This window comes from Chelonoidis abingdonii, chromosome 22, assembly GCF_003597395.2.
Source record: "Chelonoidis abingdonii isolate Lonesome George chromosome 22, CheloAbing_2.0, whole genome shotgun sequence".
NCBI lineage: Eukaryota > Metazoa > Chordata > Testudines > Testudinidae > Chelonoidis > Chelonoidis abingdonii.
In genome coordinates, this window is record NC_133790.1 from 2,728,895 (window position 1) to 2,753,833 (window position 24,939).

At 46.7% G+C, this 24,939-nt stretch overlaps 1 protein-coding gene across 1 annotated transcript in view; it reads right to left on the reverse strand.

Annotated features, from left to right (window-relative positions):
- Window positions 1-24,939, reverse strand: part of MYO18B (myosin XVIIIB) — a 193,889-nt gene that overhangs the window by 133,776 nt on the left and 35,174 nt on the right. Inside the window, exon 12 of the mRNA XM_075060087.1 lies at window positions 16,009-16,153. Coding sequence (XP_074916188.1) covers window positions 16,009-16,153 — 145 coding nt within the window. The remainder of the gene's footprint in view (window positions 1-16,008; window positions 16,154-24,939) is intronic.

Sequence of the window (24,939 nt, forward strand, 5' to 3'; positions counted from 1 at the left end):
TGCTAAGCAGGCTTTTTCCACTTCATAAATTATAAATAAAAACAGCAGTGTGCAGTCACCTTGGTATGTAATCCGTCTTTTGTACAGCATCTGAACTTCAGCACATAAAAGGTAATTATTTCAGCCAGTTTAATGTTTAAGAGAGGCCATAGGAAGCGACACTGTCAGTATTGTGCTTGTTTACATGCATGCGCACACATAGCATGTACACTAGAGTGGTAAAATGGCAGTTAAATTCTACCATATTCCATAGAACAGGCCATGTGACATTCCCATGGGATAAAATTGAGATCCATGACTCACTCTTTGAATGTTAGCTTTGTTTGTTTCTGTTGTTTGAAAAAGTTGTTGTTATTATTATTAAATCCCAGGAATGGCACTTCATTGGTCATGTAATAACAGTATAATTCAGTAGTGTCCAGGTAACCTAGAAGGCCACATGGCAAAGATTCAGGGAAAACCCAGATGATTCAGAGGTGACTGGACTTGGAGTTACTTTTTCTGCCTTATGCAAGCGGGAACTGTCTAATAAGATTCCATCACTTTTAACCTTTCCTTAATGCTAAATCCCTATTGCAATGAGCTCTGGATTAACAGCACATGGTGGAGCAGCAAAACAATGGTGCTAATCTGGGCAGGTTTTGAGAGCACTGATAGAGTGGTATTTCTAGAGCACTGTGGCAAAGTCATTCCACGTATTCCTGGGAGAAGCCTAAACCCAGTGGTACCATCCCAGAGGCCAGGCTTGTTATTCACAACCTTCTTCCTTCACTTCCCTGGAATCAGGCTGGCTCTGATTCTCGTCTCACAGCAGCATCCTGTCAGTTCATGCCACTGGTGTGAGGGAGTTACAATGAAAATGGAACAAACTGTGACCTGTCCAGGGATAAGAGCAGGAATTTTGAGATGTAAATCCAAGAGAAACATATTAATAGAGAGTGCACCTCAAGCATCTACCAGTCAGGCTGATTTAACACCCTACGCTGCTCAAACCACCTGTGAAAACTCATGGAGCAGCACTGAAAGTTCAAAGGCAATGTCTGTTCCTTAGACAGGGCACTTGACGAATGAGAACAGCTGTCTTAAAGCCGATTGTTTTGCTGCTTTCATTGTCATGCATGCTCAGAAGCCTCTGCATACACTGAGTTCATCTTAACTCGATAGGCAACCTGGCTGGGATGGGGTGAGGGGAATGGTGGGCAGCAATTGGGTATTTCAAGCTGTACTTGGTGTTTCTGTAATGGCAGTGGATAATTACATCAGAACGAAGTATGCAGAGCTGCAACACTTTGTTCAGTGGTGGAAACACCAGGCTTCCCAGCCACCTGCCTTATACCCCTGCAGTTCCTGCAGCGCACCTCACCAACAATGTACTGAATTAATAATTGTTAATTAAGAGCCCTGAGGTATCAGGAGTTACTCAGGAACACGCACGCCTCACATTTCCCTTCTAATCAGTGCATGTGAGAAACAATTAAGGGAAATGAGAACGTGCTTGGGGAACCAAACACCTCGCTACCAGTCTATTAGAGGGAATGCAGGCTAATTAAGAGCAGAGACAGCAAGTGGGAGATGGAAATCCCACTGAGAACCAAGAAAGCAGGGAAAGCTCTGAGAAGCTGCTGCCCAGTGAAACATCTGCTTTGTGTACATAACTTTTCCTTAATCCCCCATATCTAGGGAAGGTCAGGCAGATTACTGTACTATTTCTCTTCTGCAAACTAAACAAATCCAGTTTTTTCAATCATCTCCCACAGGTCATGTTTTCTAGACCTTTCATCATTTTTGTTGCTCTTCTCTGGACTTTTTCCAATGAGTCCATATTTTTCCTGAAAAATGGCACCCAGAACTGGACACAATACTCCACTTGAGGCTGTATCAGCGCAGAGTAGAGAGGAAGAATTAAGTCTCATGCCTTGCTCACAACACGCCTGCTAATACACCCCAGAACAATGTTCCCTTTTTTTTGCAACAGCGTTACTCTGCTGACTCATATTTAGCTTGTGATCCACTCTGACCCCCAGATCCCTTCCTGCAGTACTCCTTCCTAAGCAGTCATTTCCCATTTTGTATGTGTGTAACTGATTGTTCCTTTTTAAGTGGAGTAGTTTGCATTTGTCCTTACTGAATTTCACTTGCACTTGCAACCCCTCCTACCTTGGTATTGTCAGCAAACTTTATAAGCGTACTGTCTATATCATTATCAAATCACTGATGAAGATATTGAATAGAACCAGATCCAGAACTGATCAGTGTGGGACCCCACTCGATATGCCCTTCCAGCTTGACTATGAACCACTAATAACTACTGTTTTCCAACCATTTATGCACCCACCTTACAGCAGCTCCATCTAGGATGTATTTTCCTAGCTTGTTTATGAGAGAGTCATGTGAGATAGCATAAAAAACCTTACTAAAGTCAAGATATACCACATCTACCACTCTGCCCCCCATCCGCACAAGTTCATAAAATTAAGACAAGAGGCAATGGGCTTAAATTGCAGCAAGGGAGGTTTGGTTGGGACATTAGAAAACATTTCCAGTCAGAGTGGTTAAGCGCTGGAATAAATTGCCTAGGGAGGTGGTAAAATCTCCATCATTGGAGATTTTTAAGAGCAGATTGGACAAACACCTGTCAGGGATGGTCTAGATAATTAGTCCTGCCATGAGTGCAGGGGACTGGCCTGGATGACCTCTCGAGGTCCCTTCCAGTCCTACGATTCTATGATGTTTTAGGGATGGGATGCAAAGGGCCCAGATACCCAGCTGGTGCAAATCAGCCACAACTCCACTGACATTAACAGGGTCAGATCCCCAGCTGGTGTAAATCACCACTGCCCTATTAAATTCAACATCGATTTACGCCAGATGGAGATCTGGCTCACTGTGTGGACGAGGGAAAGCGAGGGCAGGAGACATATCTGAAAAGCAACAGTAAGGAGCAGAGTCTCGATAAATGGAATTCTGGTTGCTGGGGCTTGGCCGTAGCCAGGCCAGCAAAAGCGTGTGCGTATGCACCGCAGAAGCAGTATGACATTCCCAGCAGACACTGCTGCCTGCATGAGTCACTCTCCCCACACCCAGCAGCCTTCCAGAGCCCTGCATCAGGGCACCTCGGGTACCATGCACTGCATGCTGGACTCTGAAGGCTTTTGATTAAACCCTGTGCCTGACTTGCCTATGGGAAGAAATGGTGTTGATTCCAATCCAGTTGGCTTAACTTGACTGAAACCCCTCTGAGCATCCAGCAAGGCTGCACTCATGGCCAGCTCAGATGATCTTAAAGGTGATAACTCATGTGTCTGAGGTGTTGTGGGGAGGAGTGTTCATTAAGCTAACTGGAGTGGAAAACACATCATTTTGCCTGCATAGAAAGGGCTATAGTTTGTACATTTCAACCGGTTTCCTCTGCGATTGTTCATGGTTGCTGCATTTGTTGTGCTGGCTGCACTTAGATGCCATTGCAAAGGATGTTGCATAAAACAGTAACTGAACAGACAAGTAACACCAGAGTGTGGCAGGGGAGTGGTGGAGGTTTTATCAGCCCCCTTGTGGAATAAGCTGCTTCACTCACTCTCCCCTGGCTGGCCATTCATGCCAATAAAACTTCTGGTTCTGAGAGGGCTCAGAGGGTTACTGGGGAATTGCTCCTCTGCTTTTAGGTGTCATGGGGGGCTGCTTTGCCACCTTCCCTATAGGAGGATGCTGGGAGGCACAGTGACGGGACATGACCTGACTTGTCTGGTCCAGCAGACTGTGTAACCCAGCATTTAGATGAGCTTGGCACGTGGATGGGATTCAATCCAGATGAGACTCAGGTAACGGTGAGTTGGGAGAAGCAGCCAGAGCAGTCACCAGGACTTATATCAGTGCCTCTGAGTTGGGGGTTGGGACGGCCCTTCGTGGCACAGGCGTGCAGCGTGGGCGACACTGTCAGACCCTGCACTGCTGCTGGATGGCCAGGCAGCTTTTGTGCCCAAGAGCCCTTTACTCAGCAGTGCTGGTTAAGAATGGTGCAACCACGTGGAAACCCAGCAGTTAGTTATATGAGATACACTTTCCTCTCTGTGCCATAATCCACGGACAGAGTCCACAGAGGGGCTTGAGATGGAGCATCCTCCACATAGGAGAGAGGGAGGTGCTGGCCCACCATTTATGGGGTGGGGTCCTTGACTCTGGAGCCCACTCTACTGCCATGGTCTTGGAGACGGACTCTGGTAGCTCACAGGCCAGACTGCAATGCCCATCTCAGGAACTTGGGGATGGAGCAGAGATAGGATGGCTCCTGTGGAGGGATAGGTTTATTTTACTATGCTACTTCTGTACTCATGGCTAGAGTGGGACTGGCTGTCCACGGGGTCATTTCATTCTAAACAGTACATGACATTAAGAGGGTCCTGCAGCCTGTAAGGGCACTCACTATGTTTCAAACCCCCAGCTAATTAGTACAATGTCTCTCTCGCTGTACATACCACTCATCTATGCTGTAGGACTCTGCCGCTCTGTGAAAGGAGAGTTCAGCCACAGTGCCAAGCGAGCAGCTGAGCCAGTTTGTCACCTTGGCCACTTTTCTCCACTGACTTTATAACAACGTTTCTGTTTATCACTGATAATGGGACTAACACAGATGCCCATTTTCATGGCTTTGGGCAGGTGCGGGAGGACTGGGAGGGTTGATCCCTGCTTGGATGTTTAATTTATTTGTCTTCCACTCAGTTCTGCAGCCTATTCTCTGTTGACCCCTTGGCTAATGTACGACCCATTAACGCATATGGATAACAATGGGAAGAGCCATGTAATGGCCTGATTAAAGAAATCTGCCGTTCTGGCTGCATTTCGTGGACGGTTTGTAATGGAGATGTCAGAGCGCTGGACAGATAGTGCCAAGTCTCCAGGCGAGGAGAGACAGTTTGCCCTGACTGAGGAGCCATGCTAACAATAAAAAACAGTCCCAGGAAAGAGAAACAACATTAATAGTAACAAGCCTCTGGAGTCAGACCCCTCCACACCGCCAGTGACTTGGCAATAGTAATGGCCAGGCTGTGGGACTAAAGGGGAATAGATGAAGGAAAGGCAGGTAAAGTCTTTCAGAGACAAGGAGAAAGCCAATGAAGCTGAGGGTCAGGAGTAGTGCTCACCGCACGGGCTACAACAGCCCAGGAAATGAGAACGCATTCTGACTACATCCCTGGGGGAATTCTCAGGCCTGGCCACGCCGGGACAACCAACGATATCATTTGCATTGGGAAAAGATATTTGTGTCGGGTGACATTGTGGCAAAGTTACAGACCTCACGGGAGCTGGGCATTGCAGCTACACCAGCCCTACTGTGCCTCAGCTCCTGAGGAGCACCACCGCTGCTCCAGCCTGTAGAGAGGTGAGGGGAGCATCTGCACTCCTTTCCCTTTCCCCGCCCCTTTCAGGGTGGAACAGCACCAGGGCTGCTGCTGCAGCTCACCCAGTGCAGAGGAGTCAAGGAACAGCACAGAGCTGCATCGGCCCCATACCTGTGGGGACGGGGGAGGATACTGCGTAGGAGGGCAGGTGGGGCTGTTGTCAGCCCTGCCCCTCCTTTTGCATGAGATCTCAGTGGGGGAGATGCTTTAAGTCACAGCCAGAGACTTTCCAAGAGCCATGCCAGCAGAGGTAGCTGAGCGCAAACACTAGATCAGTGGGAGCTTCCAGCCGCATTCCCTTCCTGCACACTCTCTGATTTGCAGCTTTGATATATTTCTCACCCAGAAAATAATACACCTGGCGAGTGCAGATCTGATCAGTAAACACCAGTCCAGGGCTTGAGTGAGCTCTAATCTATCGGAGCTATTTGCAAACCAGCAGATTTGTCAATTCTCCAGTTGCTCCTGCACTTCCCTGCTTTTGTTCTCATGGCTCTGAAACACTACGGTGCCCCCTTAGGAGAGGTTCAGGTATAACCAATACCCACCCTCAGTGCAAACACAGCAGAGGAAGGTGAGAGACCCGCTACCCACAGCAATGCCCTGTGTGCTCTCCGCAGTGACACTGTCTCCAGATGCCCTCTCTCTGGATGGCAGGAAGGGCAGAATAAGGGCATGCAGGGTGGCAGGTTCAAATAAAACCCTTTACCCAATCCATAGCTATTGTCTAACCAAGGTTTCTGGCCCACACTTATATTTTGGCTTTTGTTTATATGGGTTTCTACCACCTGAGTTGGACTTTATGTTTCAAATGACTCAAAGTACAAACTCCACCCAAGTCCTGGAGTTTTGCATGGTTCCCACTCAATATCTTAAACAAAGAACCCTACCTCTGCCACAAGTGGGAAAGGAAGTGCACATTTGACCCAGAATGAGGCCCAGGTTCACATATCTCAGCAAACCTTTCCACTAATCCAAGCTGAGATTCAGGATTGCCATGAAAAACCTAAAACCCAGTGAGCTTCCCTGCAACAGTCTTTGGAGATCTCTGCTCCACACAGCTCTGCCAAGGTGCTAACAGGCCAGGCAGACCACATGGCTTTTGTGATAGAGACAAATATCCATTAGGGACAAGGGTTGAGAACATAAAACTCCTGTCACTTGTGACCTAGTGACTGATCATTTGATGCTGGAGGAAAAGCTGCTGCACACCCTGTCTCCAGGACTTTGTGTGGCAATCGCAACAAGCCAGGTGTTTATCATCACTCGTCAGGGCCGTGTCAAGAGAGCTATTACATTCTGAAATACCCCACAGCAACCTCGGCCTCTGGAGACTCTGCTGGCTTTGTGCTGCCAGGGGACAAATCCTCTCTCCTGGCACATTCCCCTTGCCAAATTAAACTTGGCTCCAAGGTGAACAAACAAATGGAAGCGAAGTAAGCTCATAACCCCCTTTCTTTCAGCACCGCACTCGGCAGGTTTCCACAAATCCACTAAGATTGTTCTCAGGTGGTTTTTAAGGCCTTTTCCAGGAAGCCTGTGCGGATTTAGCGTATGCATCATATGAGACAGGAATGAGCTCACTGCATCCTGTTCCTTTAAAGAACACAGGGAAGAAAGCCCAGGTGCTGAAGAGAGGAATATATTAGAACTTACGGAGAGATTCATAGATTCAAACACCAGCCTAGATGGAATTTATCAAAGCAGCATCTTCATGAATGATGGAAGGAAGCAGGGAGACCCCTTCCCCAGCCAGAGAGGTAGCTAACCTTTTCCCTGATGTTGCAATGGGGTGAGACACAGCAGAATAAGATTTAGCTAAGCCAAATGTTAATTTTCCAGCATCACCATCAGGAGAGCGAGCTCTGCAAAAACAAAACAAAACAAAAAGCCCACTATCTTCCCACAACTGAAGGTTGATGGATCTTGATGGTGATGAAAATGCTCCTGCCATTCTACAAAGATTTTGACTTTGGAAAAAGAAAAAAAAAATCTTACTATATCAGTTGTCTGACCTCACAAGACTTTTGCCCACTAGGGCTGCATCTGAGCCAAAATAAAACCAGCAAGGCCAGGTGTGGTTGGACCTGAGGACCCTAATCTGCCCTCTCCATTCCAGAACTGGTTTGATCTGGGCCCCACTCAACACCCTGGTGCTTGTGCAAGATTAAAAATGTTTATAAAGCAAGATTTTAAGCCTTAAGCATTTCTTTGAAAACATTGGGAGGGGAAGAATTGCCCCGTGTAAAGCCTTATGACGTTACACACAAAACCCAGCCTCTCACACACTGGGCTCTTGCTTCATTTGGAGTTTCCCACCCATTGCACAGATGCCAGCCAGTGCCGGACTTTAGCCAGGACAATGATAAACATTCTGAAACATGCTAAAGATGACACTAAAACTTGCTGGGTTTCTTCCCTTCCCACCCTCCTACGGATACATCTGATATTGCATTTATCACAAAAGGCAGCCTCTGAGCCAGTGATGATTCAGGAGACTTCATCCTTTTAGCAACCCACAATAATGAACAATTCGGGTAAATGTGGGTTTTGAGCTTTGGTGGAATTAAGAAAGTGTCATTTCCACATCAATTATTGAAAGGTCACTACACCTCCGCAACTGTAAAACAGCAGCTGTAATGCGGGTTTAAGGATTTTCTTACTACTGGTGAGGATGAGATAAGTCAGACTGGGCCATTCCTGATTGGCATTCGTGCTCACAGGAAATTGGGTAATTAGGGCCTGCCTGATTCTGCAAGCTGACCTCATTCTAACATTCTGATTGCCATCCCCATTACCCTACTCATCTAAATGGCTCTGAACGATTCTGGAAACTTTCCATTTTAAAAAGCTAAAAGAGGGATTCAGGTGGGGTTTCTATAGCTCATTTTCACTGCCAGTCACTTCTCCCTGTAGGCATCTGAGAGATTGTTTCATATCAGTGGATCCAGGCACAGGGGCTTCCAGTGTGGCCTGGAGCAAGTCACATAATCTGTTTGTGCCTCAGTTTCCCAATTGGATAGTAATCCTTCCCTGCCTGATGTTCAGATACTACAGCAATCAGACTAGGGCAATAAGTAAGTAACTAGGTAGATAATCTAAAGCCTAGATTTCAGTATATAATCTAGGACTGTACCTCCAATAGATATAGTCTAGGGACCTAATCACAGGTTTCCTTTCCCTTCCCCTGATGGAAATAGCACAAAAACAGTTTGTTTCAGGCACAAGACCCAGATGGCTATTAAGATGTAGATACAATTCTGAGCCCTGAAATCTAACTTCTGCAGCACTTTGGTGGAGATCCCAATACCCCTGGATCAGACGATGCAAGATTTTTCTAGTTATGGGCACCTCCAATCTTAGTACCTGAAAACCATGTTGGGTTCCTCCCAATTTGCATATCCTCCTCCTCCTCATGTCCAATAGATAGTTCTGGGAGCAGAATTTTACTGGCAATATTCTCTGTGATACACAAGAAAGTGTGGAAACCAGCTCACCCTTCCATAGCCCAACTGAGTTCTACAGGGCTGGTGGTAGAAATGTTTTCTCATGAAAAAACCATGCAGCTATGACCCAGAGTAATTGCAGAAAGCAGGCTAGGGCAGTGACAAAGTGGAAATGTTAATAACTTTTCTAGACAGAGCTGCACTTGACGTGCAGGCTGGCCCTGGACAGTTTCCAGCTTTCCCAGAACAAAGAGTGAAATACATTCTGTTAACTGACATGTGCCAGGCATGGATGTCTGGGGGTGTTCTCAAAGCATTCGTAGACAGAAAGGAAGCGATCAAACAGCAGTTCATAATGCCTTGCTTACTACAGTGGAGGGCAATTCTGTGCAAAATGTACTCCTCTGAAAATAAACTACTCCTATCAAAGACTACAAAGTAAACTTGTAGCAAAGTCCTGCCATGACAGGATGTTCCAGGCATAACAATCACTTTTCTCAACATTTAAAAAAAATGAAGAGACACACTGAAAAGACAGATGCAGAGATTTTCCTTCCTGGTGTTCTGCACCATGCAGAGCTGTGCCAGCTCACTTTTCTGAAGGGGAAGTGGTGGGAGCAACCAGGGCAGAGTCTCAAACAGGATCAGTCTGCTGGAAAAACTTGGGTCATTTACTCCAGTCCTTTCCATACTGATCTTCAACAATGGGCTCTCTATGTGCTTACTAACCACAGGAAGACATTGATCCAGCTCCTTTCCTGGACACCCCTTCTGCATGCTTTTTGCTCCTTCTCCCGGGATGTGCAAGATTCCTTAGGCTGAGCCCTGCCTCCCAGAGCTGCAGCCCCTTTTCCCCCAGCAGGTTCCCAATGCTCCCCTCCCAAGGGGACCCAGGCAGAAACTCCTCTTCCCTGCACCTTAATGACAGCCCACTCTTTACAGAGAACTCCTGTCCCCTTGACGGTGTGGTAATAGCCTCCTGTCCCAGATCCGGACTTTAGCGTCCAAAATCTGGGGGCTTACCTGAAACTCCCCCCAAGCTCACTACCAACTTGGATATTCTCGCTGCCACCAACTAGGACTATTGGGGGTCCTAGTATGCCCCCCGAGTCACCCCAACTGTCCCCTGGGGGACCCCCAAGACCCAGAGCCCTGGGTCTCCCTCTCTTCTCTCCCAGCTTCCCCCCCTTTCCTGGGTTAGCCGGTGCGAGACTAGACTTCACTCTTTGAATGCAACCGGAGAGGCAATCTAGCGTCCCCGAGGCTATGCATTCACAGCTAATCACAGCTAGCACACAAGGAAATTCCCCCTCCCTGATCTCGTAGCAGTAACTAGAGAAAAACTTCAACCACAAGAGAACAGAGATGATTCTTTTTCTCTTTCCCCGTAGCCTGCTCTTTCCCTGAAAACAATAGGAAAATAGCCCACAGCCTGGCTTTTCCCTTCCCTTTGCCTCCCTAGGAAAAGAAACTTCCACAAGTTTTAAAAGAAAAGTTTATATAAAAAAAAGGAAATATAAAACAATAATCTTGCATTAAGAAACTCAATACAGGCTCTTGCTTATAAGAAAATATGAAGAAACAGTCTGATTTAAAAGATAGCCCAATTAAACCAGTCCAACAAACCAACATACATGTGAATACAACACAAAGCTCATCATAGCCGAATTACTTTGTTTTCCTTTGTACTTACAGATGTTTAGAAGAAACTTTAAGATAAGATGGAGTTAGGAGGAAACCTTGTTTACTCACAGCCGAGAAAACAACCAAGACACAGCAATCCACATCTGTACATACAACACAAAGCTCTTCATAGCCGAATTACTTTGCTTTTCCTTTGTACTTCCAGACTTTTAGTAGAATATTTGAGATAAGAGAGAGGTAGAAGGAAACTTGTTTACTCATAGCCGAGAAAACAAAAAAGACCCCGAGTATACAAATTCCCGCCCCTGACTTTAAACAATCCAGTTCTCTGATTGGTCCTCTGGTCAGGTGTTTGGTTACCCTTTCCAGGTAAAAGAAACTTAACCCTTACCTTACCTATCTACTTATGACAGACAGCATTTAATGAATTAACAGGGTGGGCTGTCCCTAGGCCTCTGCCCGTAAAGAACCAGAATACCCTGCTACAGACGCCAGCCAAGGCCATGGAACCTGGCAGAGAAACTGAAAATGGACTGGCTGTGCACAATGCCACCTAATAATCTCTGCCTCAGGTGGGCTTCCTAATCCCTTTCTTCAGCTCCTGACATTTAAATTCAGTGCTTAGCAACCACAAAGGATGCAGCTTTAAGAATGCTAGAGATGAGCACCCTGAGCACCCCAGGGAGATGGAGACTGCCCAGGGTAGAGAACAATGCATATCCCCAGTATACTGCAGCAGGGACAGAAATACCTGAAGAAATATTTCACCTCAGAGACAGCCCACATTTATTAAAGCTGAGATGTGGGAAGCCCTAGCTTGGAGGACATCGGCGCTGTGATTTTTATACCAGTCAGCAAAACAGGCAGACAGCGACTGAGAATGGGCTGACTCCAGACCTCCAGCTGCAGCTGAAACCTCCTTCCTGGTTAAAACACTAATGAATACATGAAAACATGAAAGAGACTGGGACTCAGAAAGGGGACTGAAAATGCTTAGGTGAATGGGCCCCTAGGAGGCCTGCTGGCCTCTGGATGTCATTCTCATTTCCCACAAAGGGAATGTCACAACATTTCAAAGGCAACAAAAGGCGCTGACACCAAATGACACAGGCTTTTGAAATCCTACCTTTTTTGTTGTCTTTAGAGCTACAAACTAGTTTCTCATTCTCAACCAACAATAGATGTCACTTGTCTATTTCTGGGCAAACCAAATTTGTGACAATCTGCAAAGAAAATGATTTAACTCACATTCCCCTGTGGTGAATACAGTGTGTGCCACAAGTTAAGAGCCTTTGTTTCTGAGATAAGGGAGGCTGCTGCTGCTCCTGCTGTTCCACAGGGCTGCAGTGTCTGGCTGCGTTCAGGAAGGTGAATGAAAAAGGCATGGATGAGCTCTCTTTGGTGACGTTTCCAAAAGCAAAGGATTTTGAATACATAACTTCAAAGTTCATGAGAAGGGGGAGGGAAGAGATGGCTATCAGGGTGACAGGTTTAACCACATTAAAAGAGTGTCCCTCAGAGACTCCTCCTCCAACTGGCTTTGATCCATTTTTTATCCACATTTCCTTTCATTTCTCTCCTTTTGTTGACACATGATAGGGGAATCGATACCAGAGTGAGTGGAGCTGAGGTATGCTCTGGTTTTTAATCCTGTATCTGAGTCACTTCTGTGAGCAGTCACAAGCCCTGTCTGGGCCCGTTATTAAATACTCCAATTCTTGCTCAAGTAGTTACAAGATTTTTCAAACACAGGAGACCCTTGACCTTAAACTGACTCACAGGACACAGGGGACAAAAGACCCCTGCTGAAAGTTCAATAAGTTTGAGTAAATCAACTCCAGTTATGATAGGAGGGAATTTTTAAAGCCTTTCTCACCTTCATAAAGTAGATATACTGCTCTGCATATTCTGACACGGATGCGTAGTCAGCTCAAAAGCTGTGACCCTCAAGAACTAAAGTGGAAGACAAGGCCATTCTGAGTCTCCTGTGTTTGCATTAGGCGATTCACAATTCCAAATTGAGAGCATTCTGAAAAAGTCAGGGTGAGTATCCCCCAAGGTCCTGACAGTTGCAAACCTTCCCTTCCCCCTTCCCAAATAATAATCACTCTTAAAAGAGGGAACGCACCCCCCTCCATGCTCTACAACTGTTACTGTGAATGGATGGGGAGCATTTTTTAAACAGGATGTCGTCAGGAGCAGCCAATTAGATGAACAGTAAGAGGCCACCCTCCATTTCTTTAGAAGACTATAAAGGTGAAAGTGATATAAACCCTCAAGGTTCAGTGTATACTTCATTCACTAGCTCCCCAGGGTTAGGGAGAAGCTTCCTCTGAAGCAGAGACAAGATACAGTGCTAGATGGACCATTGGTCAACTCTAATACAGTGAGACTGCAATGTTTTTATCAGCATCCTGCTCCCTGCGGGCACCTATTTGCCTGTGTAGCTTTGTGCTTAAGTCCTTTCGTTTTGAAATGAGGGGTCACTGTTTCCAATTTTGCCTTTTGCTGGAAACTCTGAGGCTGGAGGAACCTAATCCCAAAGGACAGGTAGAGCTCAAATCAATGTCAGACACGTGTCCTTGCTGACTAGACTTTGCTGCACTGTAGAGAAATAAAGCAAACAGATTTACCAAGTGGGAAAGGAGTGGGGAGAGGGAGAGAGAACACACTTCAGATGAAAAAGTTCATCCATTTAAAATAATTAATAAATGATGAATGGCATAAATTACCATGAGATGTGTTATGATATGTTGGAGAGACTTCTACTGACTCCTATGGCTGATTTTAAAGCAACCCATTATTAAGCCCCTATAAATTGAAGTGTGTAAATCATATGTGGCTGTCTCTAGAATAGGTTAGAACACAGCTTAAATACTTCATTAGGGAAAAGACAATTTCTGTATGCAAGTAGTAATGATGTCTTTATAATCTTCCTTCCGATTGTTACCATTGTAATTCAATTACAAGAGACATTCTAGAGAAGCTAAAATTGCTAACTGAACCTGCAGCTCCACACAACCACCATAAGATACTACAAACCAGGATGGATAATTCCTTCAGTGACCATGCCTCTTCTCTACCTGGAGCACTGGTGAAATGCTAAGGAATGACAGACACAGCAATTTGGGGTGAGGCGGAACAACTAACTTCATTGTCAAAGACAAGGACCATGAATGTGAACAAGCTCAGTAAAGACAATTCATTTCCATACATGTATACCGATCCTCGTAAACATGGCAGAACACCGGAAGGGAGACAGGAGGCAGTGTGATTAGTATAATGGGTGGGTCTGGCAAAACCTGGATGTGAGAAAGAAATAGGATTTCCCTGGACCACTTGATGGTACTGATGGTTGTGTTCAGGAGGGTGTATAAGGAACTAACACATTCCAGAGAATTCCTCCAGTAGCCTTAGAATCATAGAATCATAGAATATCAGGGTGGGAAGGGACCTCAGTTGGTCATCTAGTCCAAACCCCTGCTCAAAGCAGGACCAATCCCCAACTAAATCATCCCAGCCAGGGCTTTGTCAAGCCTGACCTTAAAAACATCTAAGGATGGAGATTCCACCACCTCCATATAGGGTGACCAGACAGTAAATGTGAAAAACTGGGACAGAGGGTGAGGGGTAATAGGAGCCTATATAAGAAAAACACCCCAAAATCAGGACTGTCCCTATAAAATCAGGACATCTGGTCACCCTACCTCCCTAGGTAACCCATTCCAGTGCTTCACCACCCTCCTAGCAAAAATTTTTTTCCTATTATCCAACCTAAACTTCCCCCACTGCAACTTGAGACCATTACTCCTTGTTCTGTCTGAGAACAGTCTAGATCCATCCTCTTTGGAACCCCCTTTCAGGTAGTTGAAAGCAGCTATCAAATCTCCCCCTCATTCTTCTCTTCTGCAGACTAAATAATCCCAGTTCCCTTATAAATCTCCTCATAAATCATGTGCTCCAGTCCCCTAATAATTTCCGCTGCCCTCCACTGGACTCTTTCAAATTTTTCCACATCCTTCTTGTAGTGTGAGGCCCAAAACTGGACACAGTACTCCAGATGAGGCCTCACCAGGGCCGGCTCCAGGCCACAGCGCACTAAGCACGTGCTTGGGGTGGCACGCCGCAGGGGGTGCTCTGCCGGTTGCTGGGAGGGCGGCAGGTGGCTCTGGTGGAGCTGCCGCAGGCATGGCTGCGGACGGTCCGCTGGTCCGCGGCTCTGGTGGACCTCCCGCAGACACGCTTGCGGCAGCTCCACCAGAGCCGCGGGACCATCGGACCCTCCGCAGTAATGCCTGCGGCAGCTCCACCGGAGCCGCGAGACCAGCTGACCGTCCGCAGAAACGCCGCTGTGCTTGGGGTGGCGAAATTGCTAGAGCCGGCCCTGGGCCTCACCAATGCCTTTCTTTGTGTCTTTCCCTCCCCTGCCCCACAGTCAATATTCAAGTCCCAAATAACTAACAAGGAACTTCCACGAATGATGAACCAGTGGCAAAGGCTTCCTAGTAGGTGTTACTTCCTGAATGCTTAAGTCATGTGATGTGGCAAACTGCTGGAGCTATATGGGTCAAGTCCTCAGCTGGTGTAAATCTGTGTCACTCCACTGACCCCGGTATTGAACGTCAGTGGGGCTATGCTGATTCACAGCAGCTGAGGACTTGGGCGCTTGGTTTTGAGCATGTCACACGTTTGCAATAGAAGACAGCACGTATTTCATACTCCCATTGCTTTGGGAATGGCACGTTTCTGGTGAAAAGTAAAGTGTACTTTCGAACATGCCTAGGAAAGGGATAAATGATGGAAACAGAAGTAACTGTCTAAGGTATAGTCTATACTACAATCCAGAACATAAAGTCTCAAAAGCCAGGACACAATATGATGGGCTCTGTAGGTCTGACTCTTCACTCACACAAGCTGAACACCAGCATGATGCCCTAGATTTAAACTGCGTGAGGGGCTAGTTGGACCCTGTATCAAAACCTGCCGACTAACACCACAGTGTGGCTGAGGGCACTGTTATCTAGGAGTTGCTATGGATATTGACAAGAGAAATCTCTTTGTTATCCAGTATCTGTAGCATTCAGTTTGTGTTGAGCTTATCACTCCGGCCAAGCCAGTAGCCCATTATTTCTTTACTTTGAGACAGTAACACCTGTTCAATCCCCTGGTAGCCAATGAAGTCAGGGAGATGGCAGGATGATCATGTAACCTGAGAGCTTCAGTCTGTCTCAGTTCAGGTGACAGAACTGTCACCTCCACTTTGCATTCCTATCATTATTACCTCAGTATTAAGAAGCAGCAAACTCACAGAAAGACCAGCACACAGAAGCAGAGGAGGAATTAACTGAAATCTAGTTAGACTGTAAAGCGTGGACTATGCAATCTAATTACAACTTTTTCTCTCAGGTCAAATTTTGTATCCGTCTGGGCTGCCTTCCCCCTCTGCTTCCCCCTGCACAAGTAGCGGCCTGGTAAGAGCTGTAGGAAAACAAGGAAGATGAGAGGTGCAAGCACTCCCTTACCTTTACATGCCCCTGCAGCTCCCAGGTGATAGATCCCTGCTAACACACGCCAAATGGCAGTCTGCTCATCCACGGTGATTCCCAAAGTCTCCATAGCAGCTTGAAGCTGGGCAAATGCCACAGAAGCCTTCTGTTTCTCTTCAGTCTAAAAGGGGGGGAAAGAAACAACAAGAGAAACGTAATTCTCTCTAAAGCTAGAGCAGGGGATTCTTGAAAACACAAATACTCAGACTCAACCCTGGTGGGAAATTAAAAAGAGCACCAAGATGCCAAGAGAGGAAATGGTGGAAAATTACTAGCGAGGCTCGAAAATTTCCCAGCCAAACATTTTTCCTTCAGAAAATGTCCTAACTGAAGCATTTCATGGGAACGTGATATTTTGGAGAAAATTTTGTTCTGAAAAAAGCATTTTGATAAGGTTGAAAGACAGCATTTTGATTTTTCACTTAGAAATGACTTTCCATTTCAAAATTTGATAAATATTATAAACTATAATATAAATATTTTAAAAGTTAGAATTGGAAAAAAAGATTTCCATTTTATCTAAACAAAATGTATCAATTGATCCAAAATGAAATGTTGGGGAAATTTTGCATTGTTTTTATTTCATTCTGAATCAGAATGTAAACCAGTTTCAAAGTGAAAATTCTGAGTTTTGACAAGCCCTAAAGATCACAATTAGCCTGGTATGTGTAAAGATGCCATCCGAGTGCCGAAGGAGCTTGCACTGATTCTCCTTCCCAGGCTGAAGGACGTCTCATGAACCCAGCACTTTGCCTGCTAATGCGACTGCACATTTAGTCATGCCTTGGGCTGTCACGTCGCATTCAGTTCAAGAGGCACAGGCAGGAACGGTGGCAACCCCAGGGCAATTCCTGATGAGTTGGATTTTATTGTCATTTTGGTCTTCACCTCAGACTGGCTCTGCTGCCAAACACAGTGCAAACTGGGCATGAGAGTTTGAATGGAACTTTGCCATAAGCACCAAGCTCAGCATGTTAGTGATTCCCCCTAGAGTATGAACATGTCTATGCAGATTCAAGCTGGCACCTTGAACACTAGGCGTGCAGTAGAGGCCCTGGTGGCACTGGGCTGGCTGGCTTCACTGCTGCACTGTCAGTTTGCTAATGTTCAGAGCATGGGAAAGCACATGCAGCATGTTTTTTGGGGAGGCATTGCCAAAAATTCCCATCTGCCTTGGAGCGGGATGTGCTGCACAATTCAGTTCTGAATCTGAATTCCAGCCCCACACCAAAGACCAGGATGGTCCTCACCCGGGGTTTTGCTGCAGTCATCCATCACAGCGGGAGAGTGAGAAAACAGTTACAAGTGTCAGGTCCAGATCTAGACTTCAAAATGCACTTCTGCTCAGGGGAGTGGAGCTCTAGGGTCTTTATCCTTGCCCTTCTCTACTCAGTTCTCCAGGCAGCAGCACTCATAGCTGTGCTAAGACAGTGCCTGGGACTGGCCAGATACCTTTGAACCCAGCACCATGACCTCTTTAATACAGGAATCTTCATCGCTGTTATTAGACCCTTCAGAATCCAACTACTCTCCTTATATGCAGCTAATCCTACCTATGCTCTTCACAGACAGAAAGTACAGTACCAATCTTTTTTTAAAGGCTCCTCATTGCTGTACATGAATTAAACGCATAGATTTCATTGTGAGAGGTGCTGAGAACTCACTGAAGTCAATGAGAGGTGTGAGTATCCTTGAGGAAAAACCCTGAAGATGGGAAAATGGTCACTTTGCTTTATCAGTGTGTTTCTTGGGCCACTCTGCAGAATGAGAGAATTCTATGTTAGGAATGTTTACAGAACCCTACACAAATACTTCGTTCACAGCAAGGCTGGGGGTAAATCTACCCCGCCATGCATTAACCAGCGACCTCTGCAGCTGTGCACTACCAGCTCCCTGGTGTGCTTCTCCCATTTCAAAGCCAGGTAGATCAGTGGGCACCACAGAACTTTTCGTGTGGGGCTGCAGGGTCCCCAGGGACACTGTGTGTGTGGCAGGCTAGTGTGGGGTAGGTTTACACCCCAGCTTGCTGTGAACTAAGGGGATGGCTACACTTCGAACTGGAGGGGTGATTCCCTGCTCAAGGAGACACAGTCACACTAAAAATAGAGTGTAGCTGACATGGCGTGAGCAGCAGGAAGGGCGAGCCACCCCAAGTCCCTGCCTGGGGTCTCAGACAGGTATGTCCTCATGGCAGCCAGCCCATCCCATAGCTTGTACAGCCACGGCTACACTCCACTTGCTGTTGGTTTTTGTTGTGGTGCTCACAGAACTGAGTTAGTGATTGCTGAGGGGTAAGCAATCGTGACTTGATTATGGTTGTGATGGGCAAACAAAATAACATCCCAACCAGTAATATACATACTAGGGGCTAGACTCACAAGAGGGACCGAGCCGCCTAACTGCCCCTTAGGTGTCACTGGCATTCACAAAACCACCTCTCAGTTGCCACCTACCCCTATAGGCACCTAAATTCTCTAGATGCTTAAGTTTCCACCAGTGAAATCCTGTAGGCACCTGTTTCTGCCAGTGGGCATGTGCAAAGGCACCTGAGTTCTGACACTACTGACCTGCTCACCGCCTAGCGTGGGTCTAAGCCCCAGCCAGATTCACAAGTGAGGCATTCTCCGCTATCTCCTTGTGGGGCCCGGTGCCACATGCATGCCACAAGCTCATCTAACTAGCGCTCTTGGAGGAGGCGGTGCTGCAGCTGCTCCTCTTATACCCAATAGCCCGGTGGTGAAGGTACTCACCTGGGGTGAGGGCAGCAGGTTCAAATCCCCACTCTGCTTTATTCAAAGCAGAAACTTGCACCAGGTCTCTCACTTCCCAGCTGAGTGCCCTAACCTCTGGTTTGCTGGGTCTAAGGTGGCATCACCTCCACCACCACCTGACCTGGCCTGGGGACCTATCTCCAGGCATGGTTCACAACGATTGGACTTGAAGCAGAAATTAATTCAGAGAAGTTCAACAGCCTGTGATACACAGCAGGGCCAATGGCACGATCACAGTGGTCCCTTCTGGCCTTAAAAGCTTTGAATCTATGAGAAAGATCATTGACTCTTCTCAGCACAGTATCTGCAACTGGGATTTGCAGAGAAGTGAAAATTATTATGATTAGTTACACAATTATTATTAGTTAAATATACGTGTTACCCAATTCCAATGCTACAAAAATTAGAATTTCAATGCACAATTAGTCACAGATTTTAATTAAATGTTTTGTATGATTCTATTAAACCCTGTATTTAGGAGGATTGGTTACTGATTTAATGATTTAATCAGCTGATTTATATTTTCATACAATTTATATAATTCTGTATGTTGCCGCAGCAATTTGGAATCTAACCATCAGTCTTCTCTTTTCTTGCCAAATATTCCAGCCTGCTGTTAAATTAAGTCAGCTAAATTGCTTCAGCCTACCCAGCAGCCCGGACTACATCCTTATCCGTTCATTTCCAATATACTATTTGCCCTGTAGATCTTAGTGTCAGTAATATTTCCATGATATGATATTAACAAATAAGACAAACCTGATTTCCTTTCCCCTGTCTAGGAGTTAAATCTAAGCAGGAGCTTCGTATGTCATGGACTGGGAAATGGACAAATGTCAGACCCACGGGGAAAGTTATATTTTTATTTTTCTGATGTGATGAATGGCAAAAAGATCAGGTGCCCCAAATCTGCACTGCGATGAAAACCAGAGACTGCCACAGAGGCACAATGTGAGCTGCAGTCCATGCCCAGGACAGGGAGGAGGGACTGTTTGAATGTTCTCATTCTAACACCATCACCAGGTTATTTTAGCTCTTTCTGCAAACAATAGAATCTACTGAGGATATTAATCTTGCTTGCCAATGAAAGAATTGAGTGAGTAAATTCCCAGTGCAGATTAGAGAAGCATATAAATGAATGGTGGGTTGGCTTCTTGCAGAAATGAAATAGCTTTAACAAACAGAAGAGACACTATCTATACACACACTTCCAGGGAAAGTTCATTCCAAATATTAGCAGCATGGGACCAGATCAAAATAATAAAATGGCACAAAAGCTGAGCACCGGAATATGACAGGGTCAGCATTGCTGTACGGGGAACCGTATTTTATATCCCTGGCTTCAGGACTGTCCACCGTCCAAGAAGTCAGCCATGCAGTTCTCAGGGACCGGCAGAGGCTGGGAAAGCCATTTAGAAGGGAACCAGGAACAACCTCCACCCCTCCTCTAGTCACTTCTTGCCCATGAGGTGGTGAGATCCCCCGATGGATGCAGCAGGCAGTGTTCGCATGCAACTGAACTGCCACGCTCCAGCCCCTGCCACCCACAACAAAAAACTAAACCCCAGTGACCCAGGAAAAGCACAGACTGGACTCCCTACAAGGGCCATTTCCAATGGAAGCAGACAAATGGGTTTCAAGTGGAAAATTTTGGGAAAACAGGAGTCAAAGTTGGGCTGAGGGTCAATACCAGGTATCAGGGTCTGTGCTCAGGTTCCAGAGGTTGACCAGGGATCAGAATCCAAGTCAGAGCTCCAGCAACAGAGAAGGGCCCTCATGGTGGCTAGCTAGGGAACCATGTTATTGCCTACATACTTTCTGGTCCATCCCATGAGCTGATATAGGATCAAGGAGCCAAACAGGAATCGCTAAAGCAACTGTAAGTCAGATCACCCAAGGTGGAACTTCCCATGGTGTGCAATCATGGTGGATTATGGGTCGCAGGGAGTGACCAGGTTACAGGGGTGGCCATATGGGGATGTTCATTGCCAGGGAGCCCTGCAGGCCTGGGTTTAAATCCCGCCAATCCTTGCAGCAGCAGAAAGGCTGCCTGGGCTATCTTTTCCCCAACAGCAGGCTCCACGTTGTCATCTTTGTTTCTTTTCAAGATAAGGAAAAGTAGAGTGTCAGCCTCACGAGCAGTGGTGAGGAGTCTTTGCAGGAGGAAATGTATCAGACTAAGCCCATCATAAGCAGAGTTGTCTATGGAGTGGGCAGGGGGAACTGATTTCACTGCTGTCTCCACGCATCACACCCACTGCAAGCAGATGGACCATCTTCACATTTCATCCCTGGGTGCTGGCCTACACAGAACATCATTTCAGCCCTCAAGCCCACATAGGAGATCCTCAAAACTGTGTAAGTTTTCAGCATGGCAGTCACTCTTTGCCATCACCCCTCCATTTGCTTGCCTATCACGGATTGTAGCCCCTTGATCCTTGCCAGCTCATGAAGACTCTTAGCCCCGCTGCTGCACCCACAGTAGATGCTGCATCCCTGGGTGGATTCAGACAGATCACTGCCTGAGTGTGTTCTGTACAACGTTCAGAGCCTCACTGACTCATGTCATTTCATCAAGCCAATGTCACGTACTAACCGCCTCTAACTACTATGAGCCAGAGTTTTCAAAGTATTTAGGTGCCTAAATACCTTTGAAAATCTGGTCTGACCATTTGGTGATGGCTTTGAACCAGTGACTTAAGATGAAAAGTTCCATCTCTCCATATCACTCCCCTCACCCATCCAGTCACCCTGGGGGCTAGCCAGAAATAGACCTTCCACAAAGGGCTTTTCCTTTTCAGTTTCGGCTGGAACTCTTCATCATTTCCACCTTGGCTGCAGGGATGAGTTCTGTTAATGGGCGAAATGAGCCCAAGTCACAAAAATCACCAGGGCTGAGGCTGCCTCTTTGTGCAGCACGCAGCCCAATGGACTCTGATGCTGGCTGGTGCCTTTCGCTAATGATGATCTGGATTTCAAACTCCCTAGTGCTGCAAATTGTTGGCTATTAGCTCAGATCCATAGCTAAGGAAGGGCCCAGTTCTGCCTCCTTTACTCACCTGGAGGAGTACTTTGCTGCAGTAGTGTCCCACTGGTACAAGGGTAGCAGCATCAGGACTAGACACCGAGGGCAAACAGTGTCAAGGAGCTTTCACTGAAGGCACTAAACTCCTGCTTCCTCCGTTGCAGGGGTTCAAAGCACAAAGGCAGGCTGCCAGCAGCAGGGGAGCAGGCAATGGGAAGGATAGCAGCTCGCATATGCAGTCCACAGATGCTAACCAGGAAAACTTCTGTGAGCTTCCTTTATTTCTATATGATGACCTACTAGAAAGCGCCTGCTACGGGCATCAGCAGCTTACCCATCAGTGTATTAATTCCATTGTATCAGCCCACAAAAAGCTTCCCATGGCACTGTAAATATCATTCTCCACTCCCGCCCGCCCTGCAAGGAAATCCTGGGTGCATAGCCATTTGCCGTCTGTCCCATGTCACACCCCAGAGAAAGACAGGAGAGCAGATTTCTCCTTGCTGCCACCATCCCACAGCTGGTCGCAATCCTCCTTCGCTCCCGGCGTCATTAAGTTCCTGAACTCTTCTTTACTCTGGACTGTCAGGCCAAGTTCATCCCAGTGCAACTCTGCTGAAACCACCAGGAATTTGGCTGGTGCCTCTCTCGTTACAAAAAAACCCACCCCCAGGAGAGTCATGCAGATGCTTGTGATGTCACAGAACTTTTCCTTTTAAAGAGGATTTTCGATCCACACACATGCTGCCCTGAGGCAAAACAAAACACTTGGGAGCTTCTACAGGAGCACCACTGCCTTGGCAGTGGATGGACTGTGTGATCTAATGGGTCTTTGCTGCTGCTATTGCCTATGATAATGCTACTGATGCGAAAACCCATTTAAAGTCTGCAGTTTTTCCAAACACGTGGTTGGAGCCGGGCTGTCTTGGCTAGACAGAAATCCATGATGTGACAAAGGAGCTGGTAGAAGAAGAAGGATACAAGCAGGAGTGGCGCCAGGGTTTCTTACGCCCTAAGTGGACGGCCGTTTCGCCGCCCCCCGCGGCTCCAATGGAGCTGCCACAGTCATGCCGGTGGGCTGTCCGCTGGTCTAAAGGCTCCGGAGCCTATAGACCAGCGCACCATCCACCAGCATGACTGCGGCAGCTCCAACGGAGCCGCCACAGCAGCGGACCGTCTGCCGGCACGACTGTGGTAGGTCCCCCGGAGCCGCGTGCCGCCCCCCCGGCAAAATAGCGCCCCCCAAAAATTCTGGCGCCCCAGGCCATTGCCTAGGTCGCCTAAATGGTAGCGCCGGCCCTGGATACAAGGCCTTGAAAGCAGAGGGAGAATACGAAATAGACAAATTACTGTGGGAGAAAACAACCTGCAGCAAAGACCATCACTGGGACGGGTATAAACAAACAGCAGGATGAACAATAATTCAAGCACACGTGGAACCACTTGTGTGACTCATTCTGCGGATTAAATTAGTTTCTAGTTAAATTAATTCAAATTCCAGTGACACTGACTTTGCTTCCAACACGTAAATATTCACATGTGAACGTTATGAGAATAGCCATATCCCTGCAAATTTCATGCAAAGTAACACTTTGGAGGTGAACATCATTCAAATTATGATAAAAAATGGGCAAAATTCTTCAGTGCTCTAGATGCAGCCTTTAAAGCTCTGCAGTTTTTATAGCAACATGGCTCTGTGATGATCAGCCAGCAGGTTAGCCAAGACTTTCCAAAGCGATCCGTGATTGTGGAGACCCTCTTTGAGACAACTTAAAGGGGCCTGATTTTCAAAACACGCTAAGCACCTACCCACTGAAAATCAGGCCCACTGAATCAGGCCCACACTGGCCATTCAAAAACAGAGAGACCCCAAATCACCAGCCACTTTTGGGAATCTCGGCCATTGGCTTTCTCATTGTACAAACTATAAACTGCAGTAAATGCTTTAGTTAGAAAAAAGGAAGTGTCAGGGAGCTGTTGGTGGTTTTTTAAAATTGACTTTGTTTGTTTTATTACGAGATTCCTGTACTGTAGTGCCATTTCCCTTAAACCCAGCCATGGTTTTCAGAAACAGACTCAATCTTCAGGATTTTATGCAAGTCAGTGCCTCTGGAATACCTGATGCCTCATTTCTCTTTCAATCTGCAGTGTTTAGCATAGCATGTTGCAATACTGCACACAGCAACTCATCAAGTTGTTTTGTGCAGTGCCAGGATGAGTGGCACAGCTGGGGTTTCCTCTCCCAGTTAATAGGGCTGCATGATTTAAAAGAGTTTATTCTCAATAGGCAAGAAACCTCGAGGACCTTCCCCTCATTCCCCGCTCAGCTCAGTCACTTACTAAGCCCTGCATGCTCTGCGAGAGCAGTAAGCTCTGCAAACAGCTTACCTCGCCAGCTCAGAGAAACAAAAGCAAAACCAATCAGCTCTGGTTCTTCTCACTCCTTAGAGTGGCTTCATGGGCATGGCCAGCGCTGGGCTCGTCAAAAGTGAATCCCCTTTTTTCTAGGGGTTTATGCCTTAGCCATAAAAAAATTGATTTATGCCATGCTGTGAAGTGCTCCTCTGCAACCAATGCGTGGATGTTGATTCAAAGTGATTTTACTTTGTGAAAGCCACCGTGAAACGACGTACCCTCATACAGGCGACATTTTCCTGGGCGCCTTCTCCCACAGAACATAGGTCAACATGACTCCTCAAGCTGGCTTGCTTGGATGCCCTTGCATCGGCTGCACTTTCTAAAGCCGCTGTGAGCACAAGCTGTGTTACAGCCCGACAGCAGCAGTCCAGCTGGCCAATGGCAGCATTTCTGGTTCCCGGGACGTTTCAATATTTTGACATTTGGTTTCAGAACCAAACCAATTTTTCCCAAATTTCCCACAAATCAGAACTTCAAAAAAAATAAAGTTTCAGAAACACCAACGCACGGTGATTCTGAAAGAAAAGATGCTCCTCAAGCCCCCAGCTGCTGAAAGCAACATTCAGTTTGCATAGCAGGCTACCCCAAAGCCCTGAAACTCGAAGCTCTTGGGTGCCCAGCAGTCTGCCAGCCAAGCTGGCAGGGAGCCAGGCAGACGGGGCTCTGCCACCCATCCACCTGCGATTCAATGAA